The sequence below is a fragment of the Eucyclogobius newberryi genome, unplaced genomic scaffold, assembly GCF_026437365.1.
Source record: "Eucyclogobius newberryi isolate DKJ021-1_F unplaced genomic scaffold, fEucNew1.0.hap1 SCAF_15, whole genome shotgun sequence".
NCBI classification, from domain to species: Eukaryota; Metazoa; Chordata; class Actinopteri; order Gobiiformes; family Gobiidae; genus Eucyclogobius; species Eucyclogobius newberryi.
Genome location: NW_027315779.1, coordinates 30,071,968 through 30,095,820, shown reverse-complemented (window position 1 = coordinate 30,095,820; position 23,853 = coordinate 30,071,968). Strand labels below are relative to the sequence as shown.

Here is a 23,853-nt window from a genome sequence, read left to right as displayed (position 1 = left end):
GTAATACCCTATGAGCTACGGAAGTTAAGCTATGAAGTTTGAAACCTAAAGTGCATCGAGAAAGCATTTTGTGATGTTACAGCCTCTTTCCAAAACGTATTTATTTATTTATTGACCTTTATTTAACTAGGAAAGTCCCTCTCAGAAGTAACAGGGACAGTAACTAGCTCCCCGGCTCCTCCCCTCTGTACATATTTTTAGTAGGGAAAACTGGAGTACTCGGAGGAACATGGGGAGAACATGCAAACTCCACACAGAAGTGCCCTGCACAAGTTTGGAAATTGATTCCAGGACCTTCTTGCTGTGAAGTGAAAGCACAAACCTCTGCTCCACCATGCCACAGTTTAGTGGATTAAATTCATTATTTGCTTCAAAATTCAACAAAAAATACCCCATAATGTATGAATCCTTTTCATATTTATTAAAAAATAAAATGAATTAAAAAAAAACAATAGGTTTGGTTGGTGTGCGTCGGTCCGTGGTTTGCCGAACCAGGACGCATCACACATCTCGTTTCATTCTAGCTTTGTCATCGCCTCTTATTGAATATGAGGCAAATTTCCATTATCTAAAGAATCAAAACCACCATCCAAAGAAGGAATAGCCTACTCTGTCGTTCAATCCTACTGCCTGGTCAGATTGGTGTCCCTAGGAACACTCTACCATACAGGCCTAGATGGTGGAGTGCCGCAGACATGGGTGTTCTTCTTGAAGGTTCTAGAAGCATCTCAAGGATGATCAGTGTAAAAACTATGTACCTGAGCTACTTACCTATACAGGTACTTTATTGTTTTGTTTTGTTTTAATACATTTGCAAATAACAACCTTCTTTCAACTTGTCATTATAGGGTATTGTTAGTAAAATTCTGAGGCAAATAATGAATTCAATTATTTTTGGAATGGCGAAATCTGGATTCACTGTATTTCTCCTTCTAAATTGGTCTGGATTGCCCTTGGTTTAATTAGGCAATTATAGACAAAATCTGTAGATAAAGGCGCTGTACCCCATCTTTACTGTCCAATAATGATGATAATAATAATAAATACAAAAAATATAACAAGCGTCCTAATTATTCACCAGGATTATGGGCTCGACAGGGTGGGCAGCATCGCTCCATCATTTTCAATACACACTACTGCTAAAGGCAACAAGCAAAAGTTTGTGTTCAAAGGTTTGTTCATGTTGAAGTGTGCTCGCAGGACAGTAGTAGGCCCTGAACACACATGATTTTTTTCAAGCCAGCATTAAAAGTTAATAAGAAACCACACTGTGCACGCAGGACGGCATAGGGAGCAGCATGCGTATATTTTGACGCCTGACGTGGGTGTTGGCGCTTATCCCAGTCAATATACATATACACAAACAAAACGCATTTGTTTGTTGTTTGTTGTATCTGGGCATTTGAAGGAGCCCAGGGTCATAAAAAAGGTGTGCTTTCAAATTTACTTTTGAAAACCTGGCGTTTGCCATGCTCAGCCTCAACAGGTGCTAAATATGACTACACTAATAGGCCTCTCAACAGCCTGTGGCTTAGGCCTATATATATATATATATATATATATATATATATATATATATATATATATATATATATATATATATATATATATATATATATATATATATATATATATATATATATATATATATATATATATATATAAATAAATAAATACATAAATATGTATATTTCAGAATTGTTTTAGGGATAAAGTTGTACCTCTTATGATATGGACAGTAGATAGTAAACCCCTAAATGTAGTTAGTTGTTGATAATGGGCCTATTGACATTTTGGTCCACACTGCAGCTGTCAGGTGTGGAGGTCGGGCAGCAGCTTTTGATCACAGTTTCCAAGTTTATTTCCCGTACAAGAATCCCGCAGGAGGCAGAGATATGGGGCCCTCAGCAGAAGAAGAAGGGCATCCACAGAAAGGACCTCATGGCAACCCCAGCAGCCATCCCTGTGACCAGCCCCAGGACCATGTGTTCCGCAATCTCGTCAAACGGGTCTCTCTGAACGATCACCTGGTGAGTCCCTGCATGGAGATAAAGATACACCGCAGAATGTGAGGTTTTACATTACATCAAGCTCGGCAAATAGTAGTAGGCCTACAATTACGCAGTAGTGGAGGTAATACTTTCATTACTGACTGGCACTGTACCTAATTTTTATTGTCTTAAAAGTGCTTTGTTGTTTATGCTTTATTTCTAACATTTTATTACACATAGTTACAAACTGTTTGGGTGACAATTTGAGATTTCATTTATTTAAAGTATTATTATTTTTTTTTTAAATATGGTAACAGGACTGTATGTGTAGTAAAAAAAAAAATCATATCGTATCACTCACTTACCTATCTAATATATTAATCGCAATGAGTTTATAAGCACTTTTTGCAACTCTGAGCCCAGAACAGAGGTTTCCATCACGCTAAAGCTAACAACAGCTAGCATGAAACTTAAACCTAAAACCCAAGCTGAATTTAGCTTAATTCACTCCGTTTCAAATTTCCTAGAATTTGATGTCAAAGGTAGAGATCCGGAAGGTTTTGTGCTGTTTCTAAGTCAGACTAAGTCGCCAGACTTGTTCTTAAGGCTCCCAGGAAGAATAGTTATCGCTGTGGTAATAACTCATGGGGATCCTGAATAAGTAAATAAATAACAAAGGCTCTAACTTATCTCGTATGTTTGAGATGGAGACGGATACGCATAGAGGCTTCTGTCATTTCATCCGTCTCCTCACAGATTTTGGACACGTAGCAACAGAGCTGTACATGTGCAGACCACTGGGGACAGTATTGAACATATCATTTTCTTGGCTTTTTCTATCTAAAAACTGCGGAGAGCCTCTGTTTGTTTTTGTTGTTGCACTTTTTCTTCCGTTTTGGTCAATGGCACAGCTTTGACATTAGAAAGTGTAGATGAAGCTACTCACTTGAGAAGAGGAACCAAAACTTTTACTCAAGTCAGAATACTGTTACACAGACACATATTTTAACTAAGTAGGAGGAAAAACATATAGTCTAGAACATACTCAGATACAATTTTATTAAGTGACTCCAAAATTTACTTTAGTCTGTTTGAAGTCTAAAAAATCCAGTTACAGAGTACATCTTTAACCTCCATCATCTTTTCTCTTCCCAGTATTGTTCCGGAGAGTACCTGGCCCAGCTCCTGTAGTGATGTAGATCGTGTGGTAGCTATTCAAAGGGATGGCCTGGTACGAGTTGTCATAGGGATCATATGCAAAATCCTAAAATCAAATCAAAAAGATTAAAGGAATGTGTGGAAATGAAACTGAAAAGTGTAGAGCACTCACAGGGTTCCTCCGGGTCTCGAGCAGGGTCAGCTTCCAGGCTCTGAAGTGATACAAGGAAGAGGTCAGACATGTGGACATTTAAAATGGGACTAAACACCTAAACTCCACCCACAACCACAGTCATGACAAGCTGTTAAACTGGGCCATGCCTGGAGAACTTATGGCGGGTTTATGCCAAAGTCAAACAAGCCCTCAAAGCTCTGAGAGCACGGGTTCTGGAAAGGTGAAGCTCTGCGGAAAGAATCTACAAGAAGTCTTTTTTTCATGGACACTGTAGCAATCTGGAGCGGTTTTCAGGTCATTAGACGAGAGTACATGTGCTGTGTTGGTCAAATACGTACTACAGTACATGGAGTCGGAGTACAGGCAGTCTGCAAGTAACCCGCTCAAGAGGCCTAGATGACTAAAGGGGAGAGTGAGGGGAGAGGCCTAGATGACAAAAGGGGAGAGTGAGGGGCGGGGCCAAAAGGACTGAAGGGGAGAGTGAGGGGCGGGGCCAAGAGGACTAAAGGGGAGAGTGAGGGGAGGGGCTTAGCGTATTAAAGGGAAGAGTGAGGGAGGGGCCTAGAGGTCTAAAGGGGAGAGTGAGGGGAGGGGCCTAGAGTATTAAAGGGAAGAGTGAGGGGAGGGGCCTAGAGTATTAAAGGGAAGAGTGAGGGGAGGGGCCTAGAGGACTAAAGGGGCGAGTGAGATATCGAAATCAATGCAAATTATTATTATTAAATGCATTATGTATATTTCTGTTTCCCTCCACAAATATTGAATTGTTGTATCAGAGGATTAATTTTATTGTTATTACTGCAGTTAATCTGATTTTTCTAGCAGCTTCTATGACACCCAAAGCTCTCAGGACACTAGGGTGCATACAGCGGGGGCGGGACTCACAGTGACTCGTCCTCACTGTTGGCACACAGGTTGACCGTGGATATGTCTTTGAGCTGCACCACCACCAAATTCTCTCTCGGGTTACTCTCTGGAGGGGTCACATCTGAAAAATACACAATGGTTCTGGCTCTCTCTACTCAGATTTGCATTTTAATTAATTCATGCATGTTTGAGTAATCCTGTATTGTGATCAAAAAAGTTTAGTTTTCACCTTCCCTCTATCCCTGCCCACTGATCTTTACTTGCATGCCATTGATAAAAGAAATGTTAAATATCGAATGAAAAAATGTCACATATACATTTTTAACAGTAAAAACATGTAAAGGACAATCCACTGCTTGTAACGGTGCAATACTATGAAGAGGCGGAGCTGATAAGTACTGCAGTTTTGGTTAATTTATTGTATTGTAGTGTATTTTACAATTAATAAAACGTAGGCCTAAAATAATGATCTAATGAAGTATGTTATTTTAAGTTAAAGGAACTGTACCTGCTTCTTACGTGAAAAACAGAGAACATTTCTTTTTAACTGTCTGCAGAGGTCCAAACGTATTGCTCATGTCCCTAAACTATTCCAAGCGTCATATTTATTCACTGAGATGAGTTAATGATTTTCACAATGTTTAGAGCTCAGAGCAGTTTTACTGTCATGGTAAAGCTAATAACATTAGCATTCTAACATTAGCGCGCTCTTACCGCTTTGCAAAGATTAAAACGCTTTATAATTAGATGCAGAAAGCACACACCAGTCTTATATTGACCCTAAGGGAATTACGGAAGAGAAGCAGAGGACATGTGCTGCAGAACAAGTGTTTGCTGAAGTGAGGCTAAATGAGAACACTTGTAAACACAGGACACGTGAAATGTGCAAACGTCAAATGAGGATATTCAATAAAACCTTTATGTTCTTGTTCTACCACACAGTGTGAGCTGAGGTTCAGAAGAGATGCATTGGTCTGACTGAATTGTATTATGATTGCTCACCGTGAGGATTTATGTTTAGGGAAAAGGAGCTGCTGAGCCTGTGTAATGACATGTATGACATGCGACTAAATCTTTAACTTCTGCTCAGGCCCCCTCCTGCTGTAAACCCTCTCCTCACAGTGTCCCACCACAGTGTAGTCTGAACCATCATCGTGGAGGGCTTGTGTTGTAATCAGTGTTCCTATGATTAGCAGCATGCTTAAGGGATAGCTCAGTACATCTGATCTGAATTGGAAAATCACAGGGGTTTTAGGGAGCTGCATTTCCCAGCTTGCCCACCAGATGCTGCCATTTCCCGCCTTTTTGGAGAATTTGCAACGAGCTGGTGTTTGTCCTGAGGTCTCTGTTGGCAGGGCCAACAGAACCCTAAGCGGGGGGCCCTAAGCGAAAACATTTTTTGGGGCTCCTCACCACGTCATCAGAATCATCAGTTTTATTGCCATTGTCAGTGAACAATTCACATATGGGAACTTTCTTCAACGCAAACAAAGCGCACCAAAACGCCAGGGCATCCGTTTGCCATCTAGGTATATTCTCAGCACCTCACAAGCTCAAATATTGATAACTTAAATCCCACAATGCAACTTGGTATTCTGCTGACATCACCCCTACTCCCCGTACAAATAACACACCTCCCTGATATGTTTTTGGGCGTATTTGTGGGCGTTAAGGGTCTACAGCAGTGGTCCCCAAACTTTTTGACTCGAGGGCCACATTGGGTTCTAAAATTTGGCCGAGGGGCCGGGCAAGGAAAATATGGTGTGTTTGTGTGAACTAATGAATTACACGCAAGATTTGACCTGTAACTTGTAACAAAGCAACAAATGCAAGGCTCAATGTACAAATTGTTTTCCAAATGCATTAAATAATGATTAATTATCTACTGTCTTTTACTGTCCACAAGAGTCTTCTTCAGTGTATCAAACACTTGATTGGCCCCGGTGGCCGTTTGTGGTGAATTTTATTTTCTGCGCGCCATAGATTTTCTTGTGCGCGCACTAAGTGCGAGCAGTCTAAGTGCGAGCAGTGCACTAAGTGCGAGCAGTGCACTATGTGCGAGCAGTGCGCAGCTGCGCAGGCGCGCAGCTTAGAGGGAACAGTGGCCATCTCTTGGGGAAATGTGGGCATTACAGGTGAAAGGTAAAATGAACGGCCAGCCACAGTGTCGTGAGTTTGAATCCCGACTACCGGATTGAAAAGGCCCTACGGGCCGGATGTGGCCCGCGGACTGTTGTTTGGGGACCACTGGTCTACAGCCACATTAGCCAGTTTAAATGAACGAACAGGGGGGTCTGGGGGCTCTCCCCCAGAGATTTTCAGACCTTTTTCGTGTTGAGGTTGTAATGCTATAAAATGATGATGAGATGAAGTTAATTACCATAACGAACTATGAACCACCGGAGGGCCACAGTGTATTTGTTAATACTAATTAACATTAATAACTAATGTTGTTATTAGACAATTAAAGCAATCACCACTTAACATGGAGGAATGGACTGCAATAGCGCTCACTTATCATAACATAACACAAGGAAGGTCAAGTACAAACTGACCAAACATCAGCAGAACTACAAATATGACATAATTGATAAAATGCACATTCTCTATTTAACTGAAATGTAAAAGTAATAGTTATCCTTACTAATGTATCTTTTACTGCTCCCAACTGTTCCTTCTTGCCAAAGTGACAAAACAAGTTGTAGCAAAACCGTGTCAATTGTGCTCTGTATAACATTTTCTTTTTTCTGCCGTTTTTAGCGTCTTTTCTGTCAAGCTATTTCCGCCAAAACGCTAAACAGGAAGTAGTTCTTCAAAATAAAAGTGCACTCTTAAAAAAACGGAAGTCAAATTTACATTGAAATGTTTTGTCAAAAGAAAATACACAATTGGTTCTTTACACAACTTGTATTAAATTAAACAAATGGCATAAGCATTGCTCGATAACACTCATGAAGCTACACAGTGCAAAAATGTTAATTCCCAGAGCATGAACAGATCCAACAGAGAAGTGAAGCTCCAAACCTAGCGATAGTGAAGCGACTGCGTTTCTGCAACTTTGCCACTTTTATATAAAAAATATAATATTATATTACAGACCTAATTATAATATGTCTGGTTATTTTTCACCATTTTTCAATTTATTATAATTTATAACAAAATAGTCTAATGGTGCTTTTTAAATAAATTGAAATGTTTTATTTCTCTATTAAAAGTTGATTAGAATGTAAATGTTTGTTCTGATCAGAACATCACACACTGGACTCCTCTGCGTGAAACAATGCTGCAATGTGATTGGTTGATGGACCTTACATGCATAAACCTTTACGTTCCTCTCATTGCACGTTAAGAAGTCAAAGTAAAACAGACATCACGAGTCACGATTGATCTCACACATGGTGATGTACGGGCTGCATGTGTTTGGAGAGAGAGAAAGAGAAAAAGAAAGAGAAAGAGAAAGAGAAAGAGAAAGAGAGGGGACGCAAACTCAATAGTTAAATTGAAACAATTTCTTAAAACCCGCTCATCTCTAACTGAGGCTGCACAGGGGCGCACACTGTTCACTCCAAAGTTTCATGTCAGAGGTTCTAGTCCGGACGACCGGATCTCCGCCTCTTAGTGAATGGGGCATAGACGCCACCTCACCGCCCTCACCTGCAGGCTGCAGCTTACACTACCTGGCGTAAATGTTAAGCTTATTATCTTTCATTCAAACATATCGTGCGCGGTGCTCGCTAAGAGCTCTCGTCTCGCCGCCAGCATGAGCGAGCTAACATGACAGACTCATGTACTTTGAAACAGCAGCATTAATCGTTTCTTTGTGAGATAAGTTCAATACCTGGAGAGTGTTGTTGAGTTTGCAGTTTCTTTACATCGTCAAGTCGTTTCTTCTTTCGTTTTTCGGCACCGGGGGGATATATTCTTCTGGACATGATGACCACGTTATGTTGTGTTTATGTTTTGCTCTTCTCCTCGCGCACAATGAAGTTGACCAATAAGCGCAGGTTTGGTGCGTTATGTTACCGCTGTGTGCGCTGCCGCACTACCACGCTCATAATACCTCCATGCGCACGCTGCGCTTGCACTTCGCATAAGACGGGTTGCCAGATTGGGGCACTAGGAGACAAACCACTATCACTTGTTCTGGGATGGACCTGTCTCTCAGACTGCAGACTGTTTTTCACAGTGTCATCCCTCTCAATTTTAGAACTGTGTACTTTGGCCTCAAAACTCTTTCCATGGACACAACAACAACATACTTTTGACAGCGGAAAAAAGGCCATAACAAACAAATGACTGACACAAACATCACAGCGATCAAGGACTGGAATGACAAGAATAACCGACAAATCAGTTTGTCAGACAATCAGACAAATTGAAAAAAATGACATGATTACCTTGGAGATAGACAAATTTGACCGACTTTGGACCAAAAAGATTTAGATTTTAATTAAAATTTGCCATGATGTTGTTTCTTTTGATGCTTAGTTTATGCCTATTTGTATATTTATTTACATTTTTGCTCTCTGGTCTTGTTATGTTCTGGTCTTTTTTTGTGTGATATTTTATTGTGATAATATATCTCTCTCCTCAATCTGTGCATTTTTATTTTTGTCAATACTTGCTCAAATTAGTACCTAGTTTGTTTTAGTATTGTTTAGAATACACTTGTACACTGGTACTTTTGACGACCCTAGTCCTGAATTTAATGGCTGCAAAAAAATCCTGAAGCAACATTTGAATTCAACACCTCATGATTGGCAAGGCGTAGATGGAACTGGTATATGACACTTTTGTGGCCCTAAGGCCGCGGTTATTTTATTACTTGGGTTATGGATCCGCCGCACTTAGATGATTGATTAATTATTATCAATTCATTATTATCCTTTTTTTTTTTTTATAAAGTACCGCCAATAACGCAAAATAGCATTAAATGAAATATAAAAAGCGGTATTTAGTCAAAAGAGCGATAAGAGCGCATGAAGCGTGACAGAGCAGCTCCGTCCCTGCACGCCCGTTTCCTCTGCCTTTATATTGCAAATACACATTTTAAACCCGTTTACCACATTTTCTCTCGTGAGTTTTGCCGTGACTAAGGCTGTTACACGCTCCTACGCCGCCGGAGCGTCCTCCCGTTGTCCGTTTTGGGCATACCCGGAAGAAAAAATCTTTTGAAATTGAAATTATATTTATATTTTGCCCGCCTGTTCAATATATTTCATTTAAAAATCCGTACACCAAGTAATAGAATAACTATGGCCTAACTACCTCCACACTCCAGGCCCGAGCGCACGTCCACACACAGCAGCTTCAGGCTGACCCTGTGCTCCAGGCTTCTGCGCTGCTGCGTCTTATAGAAGCACAAGGAGCCGTCTATCCACAGGTCGCACCAGTTCAGCTTCCACCGCCTCAACACAGACGCTGAAACGCACGAGAACACAGACGTAATGAGAACACAGACGTAATGAGAACGCAGACGTAATAAGAACACAGACGTAATCAGAACACAAACGTAATGAGAACACAAACGTGATGAGAACTCAAACGCACGAGAACACAGACGTACAAGAACGCAAACGTAATGAGAACACAAACGTAATAAGAACACAGACGTACAAGAACGCAAACGTAATGAGAACACAGACGTAATGAGAACTCAAACGTAATGAGAACGCAGACATAATGAGAACGCAGACGTAATGAGAACACAGACGTAATGAGAACACAGACATAATGAGAGCACAAACGTAAGGAGAGCACAAACGTAATGAGAATGCAGACGTAATGAGAACGCAGATGTATGGAGAACTCAAAAGCACGAGAACACAGACGTACAAGAACGCAAACGTAATGAGAACACAAACGTAATGAGAACACGGTGGCTGCCCACGTAATGAGAACTCAGACGTAATGAGAACACAAACATACTGCGCCAAGAGAGAAACATCGAGCCTTAAGATTGAAAAGGCCACTCGCTATGACAATTTGCACTCTCCTGAAAACACTGCATTCAAATAGGTTCGAACGTTGGCTTTTTTTAACCAGAAGAAAAACTCCTTCCCACGACTGAAACAGGAATAACCCAACAATTCAAACCCAGTTACATATTTGAGAATCCAAATGAATTAATTGGGGTGGGATGCCAATTTCAACATTCATATTTTTTAAATGTTCATTCTTCCCAACTTTCTTCATCTCTTTCAATCTATTCCCTTGCAAACCCCAGGCTCCATATTTTCCTCCTCTACTAAAAACCTTTCCAAATGTATATGGAATGAGAAGCGACCTCGGTTGCATTTGTCATTTCTATGTCGAGCCTTTGATTGAGGGGGGCTTAGATTACCCAACATCCAGCTGTTCTACCGGGCAGCTCGGGTAAGTGCAGTTATGTTATATTTTTCTACAGTTGATGCCCCAGCTTGGATACATGTTGAAAATGACACCTGAAGTGCCCTTTATCTACAACTTTTTAATAACCACTCTAACCACAACAATATAACCCCCACTATCTGCTGTAGAACTGACCCCCACCAGAGGGGCCTCGGCTCCTAATGTTATAACATTTCACTTTTAGCCTCGAAAGAAAGTAGTCTTTCATACAAGGAAATATAGAAACCGATATTTTACGGGCACAAAGACAAACGATCCACACCAGCCTCAGCTAACCGCAGTTTAAGTGGTTGTTTAGAACATATAACACCAAGATGACTACAACTGAATCGTTTTCTACAATGAAACTCTCCTGGGTGAATGACGGATTACACCGATTTGAGAATTTAATTTGAGTCATTACAGTCTGTACACTCTGACTGTCTGTATGTGTTTTTCCGATTTGACTCGCTGGAACACAGAAACCCAGAGAAAACGACCTCGGAGGACAACTGGAACGCATTAACCAAGTCTAGACTAAAACCAATTTATATCTAAAGCCGGAGTAAACTAGACCAACTCCAGATCTATCAAAAACTCCTCTTGTCTATTATACTAGAACTCACTCACTTTGTCTCCACAGCCATCCTGACTTGAGCAATGCCATGTTTCCCGACTATGCTAATTTGACAATACTTTAGTTGTAAATCCAAGCGTTCTGTGTACTTGTCCTGTATATTCCCCTGTCGTCCTGTGTGTGTTTGTATTGTCTTGTCCTCTTAATCCCTCTGACTCACTGGATCTTTCGGGATTAGACGGTGAGACACACATGCTAGCGGTTACTCGTCCACGCTAATATTCTTACAGCATCTACTTTCAGCATATTTTAAGATTTGCGTCAATGTACTTGGTTTATATACATTATTACACTGACTCTATATGTTCTTAGTGAGTTTGCAAAATTGTATTATTGTGTACATGCAGTTTCTATGTCTAACTTTAGCCTTTTGCTAATCCCTTCTGTAACGCTAAATTTAAGTATTAGGTTAGGACTTATTTATTACTATGGAATGCTTATGACTGACAGAAGGTTTCTTTAACAAATGTTGTAATGAATGAACCACAAGACACAGTAAGAGGATTACAAATATATATAATATTTTCCAATAATGCAGCAAAATTAGACTACAAAAATGAATATTTATAATATAATTTTAATTAAATAAAAATTCAACCACAGAAAAAAATAAATACAATAACAAAAACATACGTTTAATGCTGGTTCAGCCCTGGATGGGCAATTTTGCAAAGCAATATTAGTAATCGCTTTTTTTGTTATTTTGTTATTGTCATTTCTCACAAAAACTCGATTCGTATTTATTGTAAGAGTGTTGGGGATATTGTGCAGTGTTGTGCACTTCGGGCCTTGAGGCCTTGGTCTTCCAAAGAATCTGGCCCACGAGAAAATGATGTTGAAATGCCCTATCATAAATATTCACATAATCAAATAAATTCATTACCAAAAGCATTCCGTTATAAATACTGTTCACAGCATTAAATCATAATGAATGAAATTAGCTCATTACTGTTCCATTTATTTTAGTTGTGCAACGACACATTCAATATTTCAAATTATGTTATATTCATAAATAGTTTGGGCTACAATGCCTGTAGTGGCTAATGCACTTCACTTCTTGTTCTTTTGTTTTAAAATCGATGATTACAGTAATACTTCCCAGCTCTATGAGGGTCTTTGAAGACACTGTTTTGTTCGCAGACCGAAATGTGGAAATTTCTGTAAACAGTGACAGAGAAATACGGAGAAAAACGTTTTCTTGTGTGAATCTGTATTTTAGCCGTGCACTGCCAAAACACTGCCCCTAACAGAGTATTCTCTCCCTTCCTGGTCTGACTCCTGAACAAAGGAGAGTCCAAGCTTATAATAGCAGAAAACAAGTGCCACGTGTGCACAAATCCAGTTAAACATGATGAAAGAATGACCTGAACGTTTACTGCACGTGTTGCATCATTGGGTCCCAGGTTATCAGGCTGTTCTCCCAAAGATGTGCCCATGCAGAGCCCTAAACAGGCCCCTAATGGTCAGGACGCAGGACAGGGGTCACCAGGCTAACCATGTTGAAAACAGAGGTTAAACTGTCAAACATATTTATGAAACATCAGGTCATGACATGACATTTTTCCGTTACAGCAACCAAGTAAGAATCATGCTCAGAGCTGTATGACTGCTTTGTCCTTTTTTTGTGATCCTTAATGATCTCAGTTTGAAATTCGTTCTTTTGCCCCTCCAGTAGGAAGATAATTGTTTTCCCTTTCTTTGAATGATTTCCAGCAGGCTGTGCGCAGGAAAGCACAATGCTGTCACCCACAGGTAAGACCAGTTACTACTTAATACTTAAAATCTTTGATTGAGGTCAGTTGAGAGAAAGTTTAAGCTTTAAGGTCTGTCATTTCCCTCTCAGATGCATATTCCTGACAATCCAATTAAACATGTTTGACTGTTTCCAGCTTTCCACAACTGCAAAGTCTGAGTGTTTGCCAATGACTTACAGGTAGGCTAACACCCCACAATGCCCCAGTCGTGGTGTAAAAACCTGATCTTTTCGGGCCAGAAGATAAAGCGACCTGGAGCGGGTGATCCGTGCTTTTATCGCTACACGTCTTGACTTCTGTAATGCATTGTACACTAGTATCAGCCAAGCTAACCTGTCAGTTTACAGTTAAAAAGCCATTTTATCCTCACTGCATTTTTTTTCCTTAAACATATTTTACTTGTGCTTGTTTTGTACTCTGTGCAGCACTTTGGAGACTTTGTATTGGTAAAATGTGCTATAAAGTTCGATTGGATTGGATTATTTCTGATTGTCGACTCTTTTGACCTCACATTCTTGCCGCAAACAGTTGACACAACAGTCAATGACTTCTTTTAGAAGAGATTCTTTAGCAAATGTTCCAGCAATCTCATTACACAATATGAAACATTGTCCAGGGATCCAAACAATACTTGCTCCTGATCCAGCTAGCTCTACACAATGGAGAGAGGATCAGATCAGGACGAGTTCCTTTTGAGACTTCCTTTGTTTATGAATTGAGTGCTGCAGCGAAGTCGGAGTAGAGACACAATTCTTTTGGTCTATTCTCCTCAATCTGTGCCAGAGCCCACCAAATGGTGAGAAGCTCTGCAGAGAACACAGATCACTCACACCATAACTGGAATTAAATTGATAATTTACTCTATGAACAGCAAACCCTGCCCGTCTGGAGCCTGGGCCTTTTGACCCGTCTGTGAATATATGAACCATGTTCTCTCTATTGGAAGTCATATATTCACCAACGACACAAATCCATCTCTAGAAGTCCAACTGTACTTCAGGACCAGGCATCCTCTAAAATGGAATTGAGGACCAAACAGACCCAACCACATTAATCTGGCATTTTTATAACAGCTCCCCTTGTGGTGAATGACAACACAGTGGGGGAGGTACAGACACTCACTGACCTACATGGATGTAACATACGGGATTAGCCTCATTAACACAGAGTCCTGTGGTGTCATTGAGTACATTCTAGGAAAGTAAATAAAAGTGATATTATTGTTGTTGTTTTTCCCCCAGAAAGATAAATTGTACCTTGAAGTGAAATATTTTTCTAATTATGACAATAGTTTGGTGTGATAGTCCCTATGGTAAATATTTATCATAGTTCTATCATTCTATCATCAGTCAAGTTGCAGTTTGTGGGATCTCGAGCTGAACACGATCCCTGAGATGTCGTTAATACCACACGACAGAGACGATCTGACAGAATAAACAATAATTTAACAAAATAAAGATGTGATCAGGAATTATTATTTGTCAAATCATAACTATTGTGTTATTTATAAGAATGTTGGCCCTTGTTTATAGCATGGTTGCTAGGTAATAGCTGTGGAATTCCCTCTACCTTTGTCATAGTGTCACAGAACTTCACAGAAATAGTCCAACCGCAGAAATAGAGGTATAAATATAAATCTTAAATGTAATCATGTTCACTTTGTTTGAGTGAAAAGCAGAGGTTTTTCCAGACATAATTCCAGACTGGGTCCAGAGATATGTCATGAGCTAAAGGCTAAAACTGCTCACTCTTGTACTATAAAGTCATATGTCTTTGTCACAGATATAAAATAGCTGTAGATGTAAAATACAAAATGTACTGTATAGGTATTTCCTCCTTTACACTCAGTGGACGTACTCGCTCATCCCCTCAGTATTTCATCTTGCATCACCGACACAGTGACTGCATACAGCACAACACTTGTACATGCCCCGCTGCCAAGCAACGAGGAGCCTTGAGGAAAAGTCAGGTATTAGTCCAGTCTCAGCCATGGTTTCAACCCAATACGTCCAAGAAAGAGATTCTGTGCTTTATTTGTTCAAGTTATGTTGATATTCTATGTTAAAGTAAACCTGTCAATGTGATGTCAGAATTTTCTGTCACAGCAAATTCTCAATTAATCTAATCTGAATATATAGTATAACTTGCCATATATACTTTAACCCTAACGTTAAAAGTGATCTGAAACAAACTGCTACTTCTTTGCCCGGAATGTTCCACACTATGGTATAAACTTAATCTATCTTGGATTTTAAGATACTCGCTTTAGGGGATTCACCTGTCGGTCTCTATTTCCAACTTTAATGCCATTTTTTTTTAACATTCCAGGCAACACAACATCTCCTGGGAGAAAAGAAAGTTCCGGGCTTCGCACCTGAAAACTTACATAGTGCCCTTTAAATTGAGATGAATTGGCTCGACAATATTACATTATTTGAACCAGTTTGTCTTATATACCTCTATAGTGTTTGAAGGAGCACTATCAAACTTTTCCAGTGTAAGGGTTGTCTGTCACCTGCTTGTTTTCATGGGGATGTTATTGCTTTGCCTGGAATGTTTCACTGTATGGCATTATACTTATCTCCATGGAGACACTGGTAACACCACAAAGCCATGTTAGAGGTCAGCAGGGGTGGAAAGAACCTCAGTACAAATACTATACTTATTCTAAGACATTACTATAACGGAGTAAATGTTTAACTTAATTGTATTGTGTGGACTATACAACTGTACTTGTACTTGAATATATTTCCAGCCATGTATTTGTACATTTAGAATTATAAAAGTGACTTATTTCCAATCCACTGCTGTCTCGTGGCTGTACCTGGTCTGATTGGCCTCAGAATTACGATGCAGACTGAAGTTTCAAACTGCTTAATTTAATCAAGTTTTGTATTAAAAAAACTACTGAGTACTTTGAGCAGCATTTGTCACTTGTACTTTATATTTCACCTGAGTACACATTTGGCAGCTGTATTTGAGTTCATTTTCAAGTACACATGTATAGTACTCCTTCCACCACTGCAGGTCATATCTGTGGAGTGGCGACCCTGCTCGACATCAGAATAGTACATGTTTAAGGTATTTTTGAGCAACACCAATTATAATGAAACTTTCCCATCTTGCATTTACATTCCAGGCCAAGCAGAAAAGTTACATAGAGCACCTTAAATAATGAAACAACATTAGCTTTTAAGATACATTAAACTCAAAAAGTAAGTTTAACACAACACAATATATACGTCTTATAAACTAGTTGGCCTGGAAAGCACGGTTAAAGGCCAACCATAATTAGGTTTTGTGAAAAGGAGAGCATGTGGTTATGCAGGATGAGCAGACACGCCCCTTTATACCTGTTTACATTTGAATTAAAACACCTTAAAATACACACACGCTCTAGTAAACCTGCTGTTAGCGCTTTCTGCAAATTGTCAATCCTTAACCCCGAATGCAACAGTAAGAATGTCAATCAAGAATGTGAAGTGTGAGAAAAGTCCTGCCTTTGGGCTCAAAGCACTGGAAATGGGTTTAGAATGAGCCCAGAAAACAAAAGGGAAATAATCTGATTTTAAGGGCGTGATTGTTGTTAGTTGAAGTTGAATGTTCCTGATTTTTTTTTAAATCTAATAAAGTAAAATCTGTTAAAGCAGCTCTTAAAGTAAAAAGGAGTATTATGTGTGAGCGTTTTATTCCTAGTTAGGTCAATATGCGAGTGAGTGCAATTTATTTTATTTAATGTATATTTCAAGTTAGTTAAGTTTCAAGCTGTATGCTAGTATTTTGATTTTGATGTTTTTTGACGAGTGTTTAGATGCACAATACATTTTATGATGATCAGTGGTTTGAAAAATAAGAAACTATAAACTTTATCTTTAATAATAATAATCATCATCATAATAATCATAACTACAATAAAAACGATTTTATTGCTGATATTCATTAAATATCCACAATGTAATCAGTTGTTTCCAGTACAATACGCTTTATATATTTCTATCTATGAATTGTATTGCATATATAGTATATATTTTTATATTCTTGTTTTGTTAATTTTTAAACAAATTTTCTTTTTCTATCTTTTTCTTTTTTTTTTGTACATATTTCAGCACGAGGCAAAGCAAAACAAGTCGTTTAAACTACGTCACATCCGTTCGAGTCAAAGGGGGCGTGTTCAAACTGTCAACTGTTCGAAGGACAACAACAAACCAAACGCGATCGGTGGCGGACACCGACACGGGAGCGATCTGGATGGTGAGTTTTTCTCCCTAAATACGACTTTAAAAACAGTAAAAAGGGTGAAATGTGCTACGGGACTCCATGACAACTCATTCTCACTGTTACGCGAATCACCAGCAGCTTTTTCTGTCCTCGATCCTCCGAAAATCTGCTACATTGGTGTCAAAACTTAGTTGACTACATTGTCGCACGTTGATGCCTCATGTCGTATTTGTAAGTGAAGTGTAAATGCACGATTATTTTTAAGAACGCGTTCTTGTTGTGTTGGTTGGCCGTTTCTTTCTGCCACTTCTGAATATTATAAAAGACACTAGAGGGAACCTCTAGTCGTGGGAATTCTGGGCGCCATCTTGCGAAGGTAAACAGTCTACTCTAGTTTGTAATAGTGAGTAATTTAGAATAATACAGTGGCAAAAATGTTATTGAATAAAGGTTAGAAATTGTGATCCAATAATAGTTTAGTATTAAATATATCATTGATATTTATTTATATACTTACAAAAAACCATAGGCCTATTCATATAATGGCTTGTGTATTTATTTACACTACACAAGCATATGCTACACAACTCAAACAACTAAAGACAATTTTACCCTAAAACATAGTCATTAATTTACATAAACATTTTACAGTCTATAATCATTTTAGAGCCCAATTTATTCATGCCTCATTTAGAACGTCGTGTTTCAAGTCTTTTGATTGGTTAAATAGAATCTTGTGACTCCCCCTGGCCAATCAAAACTGTTCAGAGATGTGGGGCTAGCATTATAGTTAACGTTAACGCACTTAAAACACTGAGTGTTAAAGGTCGTCTAGTGGGTCCTCAGCTTTACTTTCCTTACTACTCTAAGATTCTGTTTTTATTTTTTTTTACTTTAACTTTAGCCTACCTAGTTATTTATTTGCTTTTTAAATTATTTATTTTTTAGCTTAGGCCTTTCTTATTTATTTATTTATTTATGTTTAGCTTCGGCCTGTTTATTTATTTCTTTACTTATTTTTGTATTTTTCCTTGTTTATTCATTTTTTTTCCCCTTAAGCTTGCTCATTTATTTACCTATTTGTTTTATTTATTATACGCTAACTTGCTAATCACTATTTAACAGTAATAAGGATGAACTATCATTAAAAAAACAAAACACAACCGCTGAATAGTTAATAGTAAATAAAACCGCCCCTCAAAACATGGCTACCAAGTTGCTGTAGAATATCCACTCTAGAGGTTTACGCTGCTGTCGGTCTCTGATAGACTGGAGTGTTTAACCTTCCCCACGCTGAATTGATAAGAGTGTTTCACATGTCCTCACCTAAAAGCGTTAAGAAAAGATAAGCTTTACTGAGAAATTGATTGAAAGGTTTGCCTTATGTTAACTTTAAAGGCGTAAAAGAGTCTATGGCGAGTTCGGCGACATGAATGGAATATATATATATATATATATTTTTTTTTTAAAGTTTCTTCTGAGGTGTTGCATTTTAGTGGAGTTTCAAAAATGGCTGACTAGAACCTATGCCATTGTTTTTTGTGTTTGTCCATTGTTTTGAAAAAGAAAGCACTCTAGTGTTTACCGAAAACACACACCATATAGCAAAGACGGCAACATTATTGTTTTTATCTACTAATTTATTTATTTTGTATTCCCAAAAAATAATTGCTGTGCTGCTAAAATAATTGTTGCAGGTTAACATGACACATTAGACTTACCACATTGGCCTCATTCTTATTTACTCATGAATTCACCATTGATTATATGAGATTACAAACGCTGAGACATGTTTTTTCCTTGATAGCGGTGTGTCGCTCACAGATATTGTACCTCTGACATCACAGCTGGCCCTTATGTTTGGGTTGTTGAGTTTCCGTTGTAATAAATGTGAGCTGAGAAAATGTTTCTTAATTTTGAGGTACAGTTTATGTATTTTATTCTGGTATTTTTATATGGATTTATTTATATATTAAATTGCTGTCAAATTGTGTCCTAAAACTAAACCGACACACAAAAACGTTTAGTGTAGATCGGATATTGCAGCTTCTGAAATTTTTAAATTTTTTATTTTTTTTATTTATTTGTATTTATTTTAATTAGAGGAGTATGTAAGAAAAATGTATTTCTACTTTAACAATTAGTCATTATTTTTATTATTATTATAATTTATTTTATTTATTGAAATTATTTTCTTTACACAAAATGTGAAGCCTGGATCATATTTACACATGTAGTGACACATGTAGAGTTCTAAAATGTCACGAGGCCACTTTTCAACACTAAAAAACATCAACATTATCAGCTTTACAGTTTTGAACAGGAAGTCAATGGACCTTTTTCTATTATTACGCCATCAATATTTGTGGTTTACTCATTGTAAATGTAAATTGATGATTTACTTATAGTTCAATCCCAATTACCTGAAAAAACATGTCTTCTTTAAACCTTTTCATCAAAATGGCAAATAATATACAGAGTCCACATCGCCCAGATAACAATTTTAATTTCTAAATGCGTTTATTTTCACATTTAACTTTCATGAATTTGTGAATTCAGTGTTGTAAAATTGCAACCAGTGACCGTTAAAAAAGTCTTTTGAATAAAACAGTACAAAAAGGTGTTCTTGGTCTCTTGGTCCGTTAAAGATCCTCCCCAGAGTGTGACATATGCTGAGTGGTGTTTTAGGACACTACTCGACACGCACGCACACACACACACACACGCACGCACGCACACACACACACACACACACACACACACACACACACACACACACACACACACACACACACACACACACACACCTGCACACGCTCTCTCACACACACCTCCACCTCCAATGTAATGTTTCCTCTTCCCCCCCTTTTCCTTCCTCCACGCATCATCACATCTTTCTCCTGTTGTTTCTCCTCGCAGAGCGGAGTCATGTGACCTGAGCTTCCGTCGTTGGTGAACGCAGCCTGTTCTTTGCAAAGCGGGTAAGATTACACTGAGTTCAAAGTTCAAATATATACTTTTTGCTAGATTGTAAAAGAAAATCAAATGAAAGGGTAAAAATAACTCAGAGAAATAGGAGTTCACAGGGAAAATCCAAGTTTCTGGAGTTTCATGGCAACACCATTATCACATGTTTTGGGAATGTTCTATTGCTCAGAAATATTGGACATGAGATAGATAGAGGAGTGCAAATTGTTTTTGGCATTGGCCTCCCACTGGACTTAGGACTCCTGCCAATGGACACAACAAATGGATACATTTGGAGCGTACTTTTGGTGGCAAGAAAAAGGCCATTACAAAAAAATGCATGGCATAAATCTACCCAACAATCACGGACTGGACTGACATTACAACTGACAGTCGATCAATAGAGAAAGTTACATTTGGACTAAATCTGTATAATAATAACAATGGCTTTTGATATCTCCAAACAAAGCAAACTGAGTCTGTTGTAAACGCTGGTTTATTTGAATAGTCTGTAGAACAGTTTTACTACCACAGAATTGGCAGTAAATCTGCCAATTAAATAATAATGTTTTATAAAGTACACATAGTTTTAGTATGAAGTTGTGTGTCATGTTTTTGTATTTAACAAAAACACTAAAAGGTCTTGCGATGTTTCTTCAAACATTAAGATTTATTATTATATATTAGATTATTAAGTTTATAAAAGTGTTATAAGAAAGATAAACATTAATACAATTGCACATTTGTTTCTACTTTAAATCTAAAAAAGATATGAAGTTGAATGCTTCCTTTTTTTAAAAAGGGTGGGACAAGTATTATTTAACTTGCACTTTAAATGTAGGAACATTTTAGAGAATGTCCTGACTAAATATAAATTTAAATAGTTGCACCCAAAAAACCTTCCTTGTGCTTGTTGTAGAACTGATATGCTTTTTAAAGTATATGTTTGTATTTTGCTGCAGTGCCCAAATCCAGCGATATGTCAGGTTGGTGAAATTGTAGAAAGTGGGGCCGGATGTGGAGCTCTGGTTGTGGAGGCTGTGGAGCTGATCGTATGGTGAAAGTGATAGGGCTGACGAGGCTGGCGGCTCTGTGTGGTCTGTCACGTTAGAATGACTGCACCGGGACAATAAAGGAACATTACTTTGGGCTGGATCACTCACTGCACCCGAGTCCCTCATGATCTGACGGGATAAGGGTCGGCGATATTTATACATTACCTCAATAACAAAGCATCAGGAACGTGCTTGAAGTGCCCCCTACTGGTTGGACGACTCATTGAACTAAAATCCAGTTAAGTTTTATGTATTTAAAATTTTGCTAAAAAATATATTAAAATATTATCCCAGAATAGCTAAATTTTTAGGTTTTTAATTTCACTTCCTGACAAATGAAAATATATGAGAACGAATTTATTTTGTTGAAGGACTTAAAGGCGCAATGGACGATTTTTCGGCCATTTGAGAACTGCGGAAGTGCGCATGCGCACTCCCCCGTCCGGACTGATACAACACACACGTGCGTTTGTTTATTAGCGCGACGGATCGCATCGCATCTCTTGTCTTCCGTAGATTTCCGTCTTCTTCTTAGTCAGCTCAAACAGTCTTTCTCCGCCGTCATTTTGTCTTGTACACTGAGGGAACTATATTATGATAGATCAGTGCGCTTAGACACGCGGAAACGTGCTGCTCGTGGGGACGAGCCAGAACGAGGCTGCATCTGAGCGGTAGGTGCGTTTTATGATTGATACGTGGCTGGACTAATCGGCAGTCCATGCCACGAGGAAATAAGACTCAGATTTGGGTCAAAAAAATCGTCCATTCAACCTTTAAAGTGCCTGGCAAAAAAAGACCACACACTTTACTTCGATAATAAACAAAAGTTGAGCTAAAAAAGCTAGCGCACCTAGCATCAGTTTTTGGTTTAGTTTAGATTCACGTCCAGACTCCGTTATTACCAGTTTTTAAATCTGTAGCAGTAGTGCAGATAAAAGCTTTTATGTATGTAATTCGGCCTGCTTCGCTCTGCTTTATTGGCGCTCGCTGCAGCAGTATCGCTGAAGTTTTATAGTTACTGTGTCTGAGCATGTGCAACCAGGGCTGAGCAGGGCCACAAGCACAGAGTAGAGCCAAGTAGGTACTAAGCAAACAAGAACCTGTCAGATGCACTTTACCCTCCAGCGGTTTACCTGCCCCTTTGGCAAACTTCGGGTCTGGTCGGACTGGTTCTGCTTCAGTCATAGCACCGTAGTTACATTTGTTGCTTTCTATTTACTGCTGTTCTCCATGACCCTTGAGTTTGTTGCCCAAGCTGACCGTCTCTGTGTCCTTTGCGTTGTGCCGTGGCTTTCAGGCGCTCCGTCGGGCCGGGAAAATGGAGTCTTCCTCGGACGAAGAGGAGGTGCACACGTTCGTCCAGGTCATCAGTGACAAGTACAACCCGGACAACTTCCCCTACTCCAAAGGCCAGGGTCTGGGGATTGTGATGCTGCCCACCCCACCTGGCTCGCCCGTCAAAGGTTAGACCAGGGCTTCTCAATCGTTTTCTGCCCTTAGGAGATAAAAAAAATGTATCTGCTCCACACTTTTAGAAGCTCTGGGTTGGACTGATACTACGGATGGATCGATGGCCGAAGCCGATATCGATTGTTTGGAATCCAGAGAAACGAATGGCCTGTTTTATTACAAACTGAATTGGCGAGCTGCGTGGATCGTCAGGTAGAAGTGTATTTTTTTGGGAGCTGGATGGCCCAAAGAAAGTATTTGCCAGTACCAGATGAAAAAAATACTTTCTTACTATACCTGGACTTGACCAGGACTTCTACAGCAGGACCAAACCAAGCTCACAGCAGGACTAAACATGGATTATCTCAATCAAATCTAGACCTTTGTAATATTCTGGCTTTGTAATGAAAACACAGTTGGCTGTTAGCTAGTTTAGTTTAGCTCAGTGCTTCTCAAACTGCTGGTGGTACACTGATAGTATGACAATGTTCAAGTGTTTCTTTATGTTTTAGTAGTAAATAGCACTGTAGCGTTCACCTGAGGGTCTCACCTGAGGGTCTTACCTGAGGGGTTCACCTGAGGGGCTCCCTTGTCCCTTGTCTTTAGCCTATGCCTGCTTTTTGTTCTCCTGAGGAAAGTCCAAGTCCAGATTAACGTGTTTGTGTTCCAGTTGATTCCGCAGGCTACGGCACATTCAAATGAGCAATAATCTGCTATATTCCAGCTCTTTTGCTAGTCTCACATGGCTCTTTCTCTGTGAGCATGTTTCATGATTCTGTCGCTAATATACTTAGTGACAGTCTTTATCTCACTAAAGCCTGCTATGTCCACACAGATCTCTAGTGTAACCCCTAAACGCTCTGGTCAATAGCCCGCTGGTCATACTCTGAAAGCCAAGTCTTTTTTGTGTTTTGTGTGCTCAGACCGGCTGTTCCTGCCCAGCGTGCTGGTGCTGAACGACTGTGGCATCACTAAAGCCGGGGAGAGCTCGGACATTGCAACCTTCTGCGCCCACGTGGTGGAGCTGGACCTGTCCTACAACCAGCTCAGCGACTGGGGAGAGGTACAGACAACAGGGAATGCTTTCTCTTAGAGACAACTGGATTAAAGACGTATTAGGGGCTTTATCCCATTTGTTTCTTGGAATAAATCTGTTTTGGCCCAGTCCCGATATTCTGTAAACGGTTTCTCATGCTAATGCTAACTTTTAATTAGT

General features: G+C 39.2%; 2 protein-coding genes across 2 annotated transcripts in view; one reads left to right on the top strand and one right to left on the bottom strand.

Moving 5' to 3' along the window:
- Positions 1 to 1,810: 1,810 nt before the first annotated feature.
- Positions 1,811 to 11,299, bottom strand: plekhb1 (pleckstrin homology domain containing B1). The gene is made up of 6 exons (XM_072445593.1): positions 11,188 to 11,299; positions 9,457 to 9,609; positions 4,207 to 4,309; positions 3,322 to 3,361; positions 3,165 to 3,255; positions 1,811 to 2,038 (listed from the first exon to the last, which is right to left on the bottom strand). The coding sequence occupies exons 1-6, from the start codon at positions 11,222 to 11,224 to the stop codon at positions 1,905 to 1,907; spliced, it is 558 nt and encodes a 185-aa protein (XP_072301694.1). The 5' UTR covers positions 11,225 to 11,299; the 3' UTR covers positions 1,811 to 1,904.
- A 5,817-nt stretch (positions 11,300 to 17,116) lies between these two features.
- Positions 17,117 to 23,853, top strand: part of LOC140361222 (tubulin-specific chaperone cofactor E-like protein) — a 49,179-nt gene continuing 42,442 nt past the window's right edge. Inside the window, exons 1-4 of the mRNA XM_072446955.1 lie at positions 17,117 to 17,199; positions 20,086 to 20,147; positions 22,486 to 22,651; positions 23,561 to 23,700. Coding sequence (XP_072303056.1) covers positions 22,507 to 22,651; positions 23,561 to 23,700 — 285 coding nt within the window. The 5' untranslated portion in view covers positions 17,117 to 17,199; positions 20,086 to 20,147; positions 22,486 to 22,506. The remainder of the gene's footprint in view (positions 17,200 to 20,085; positions 20,148 to 22,485; positions 22,652 to 23,560; positions 23,701 to 23,853) is intronic.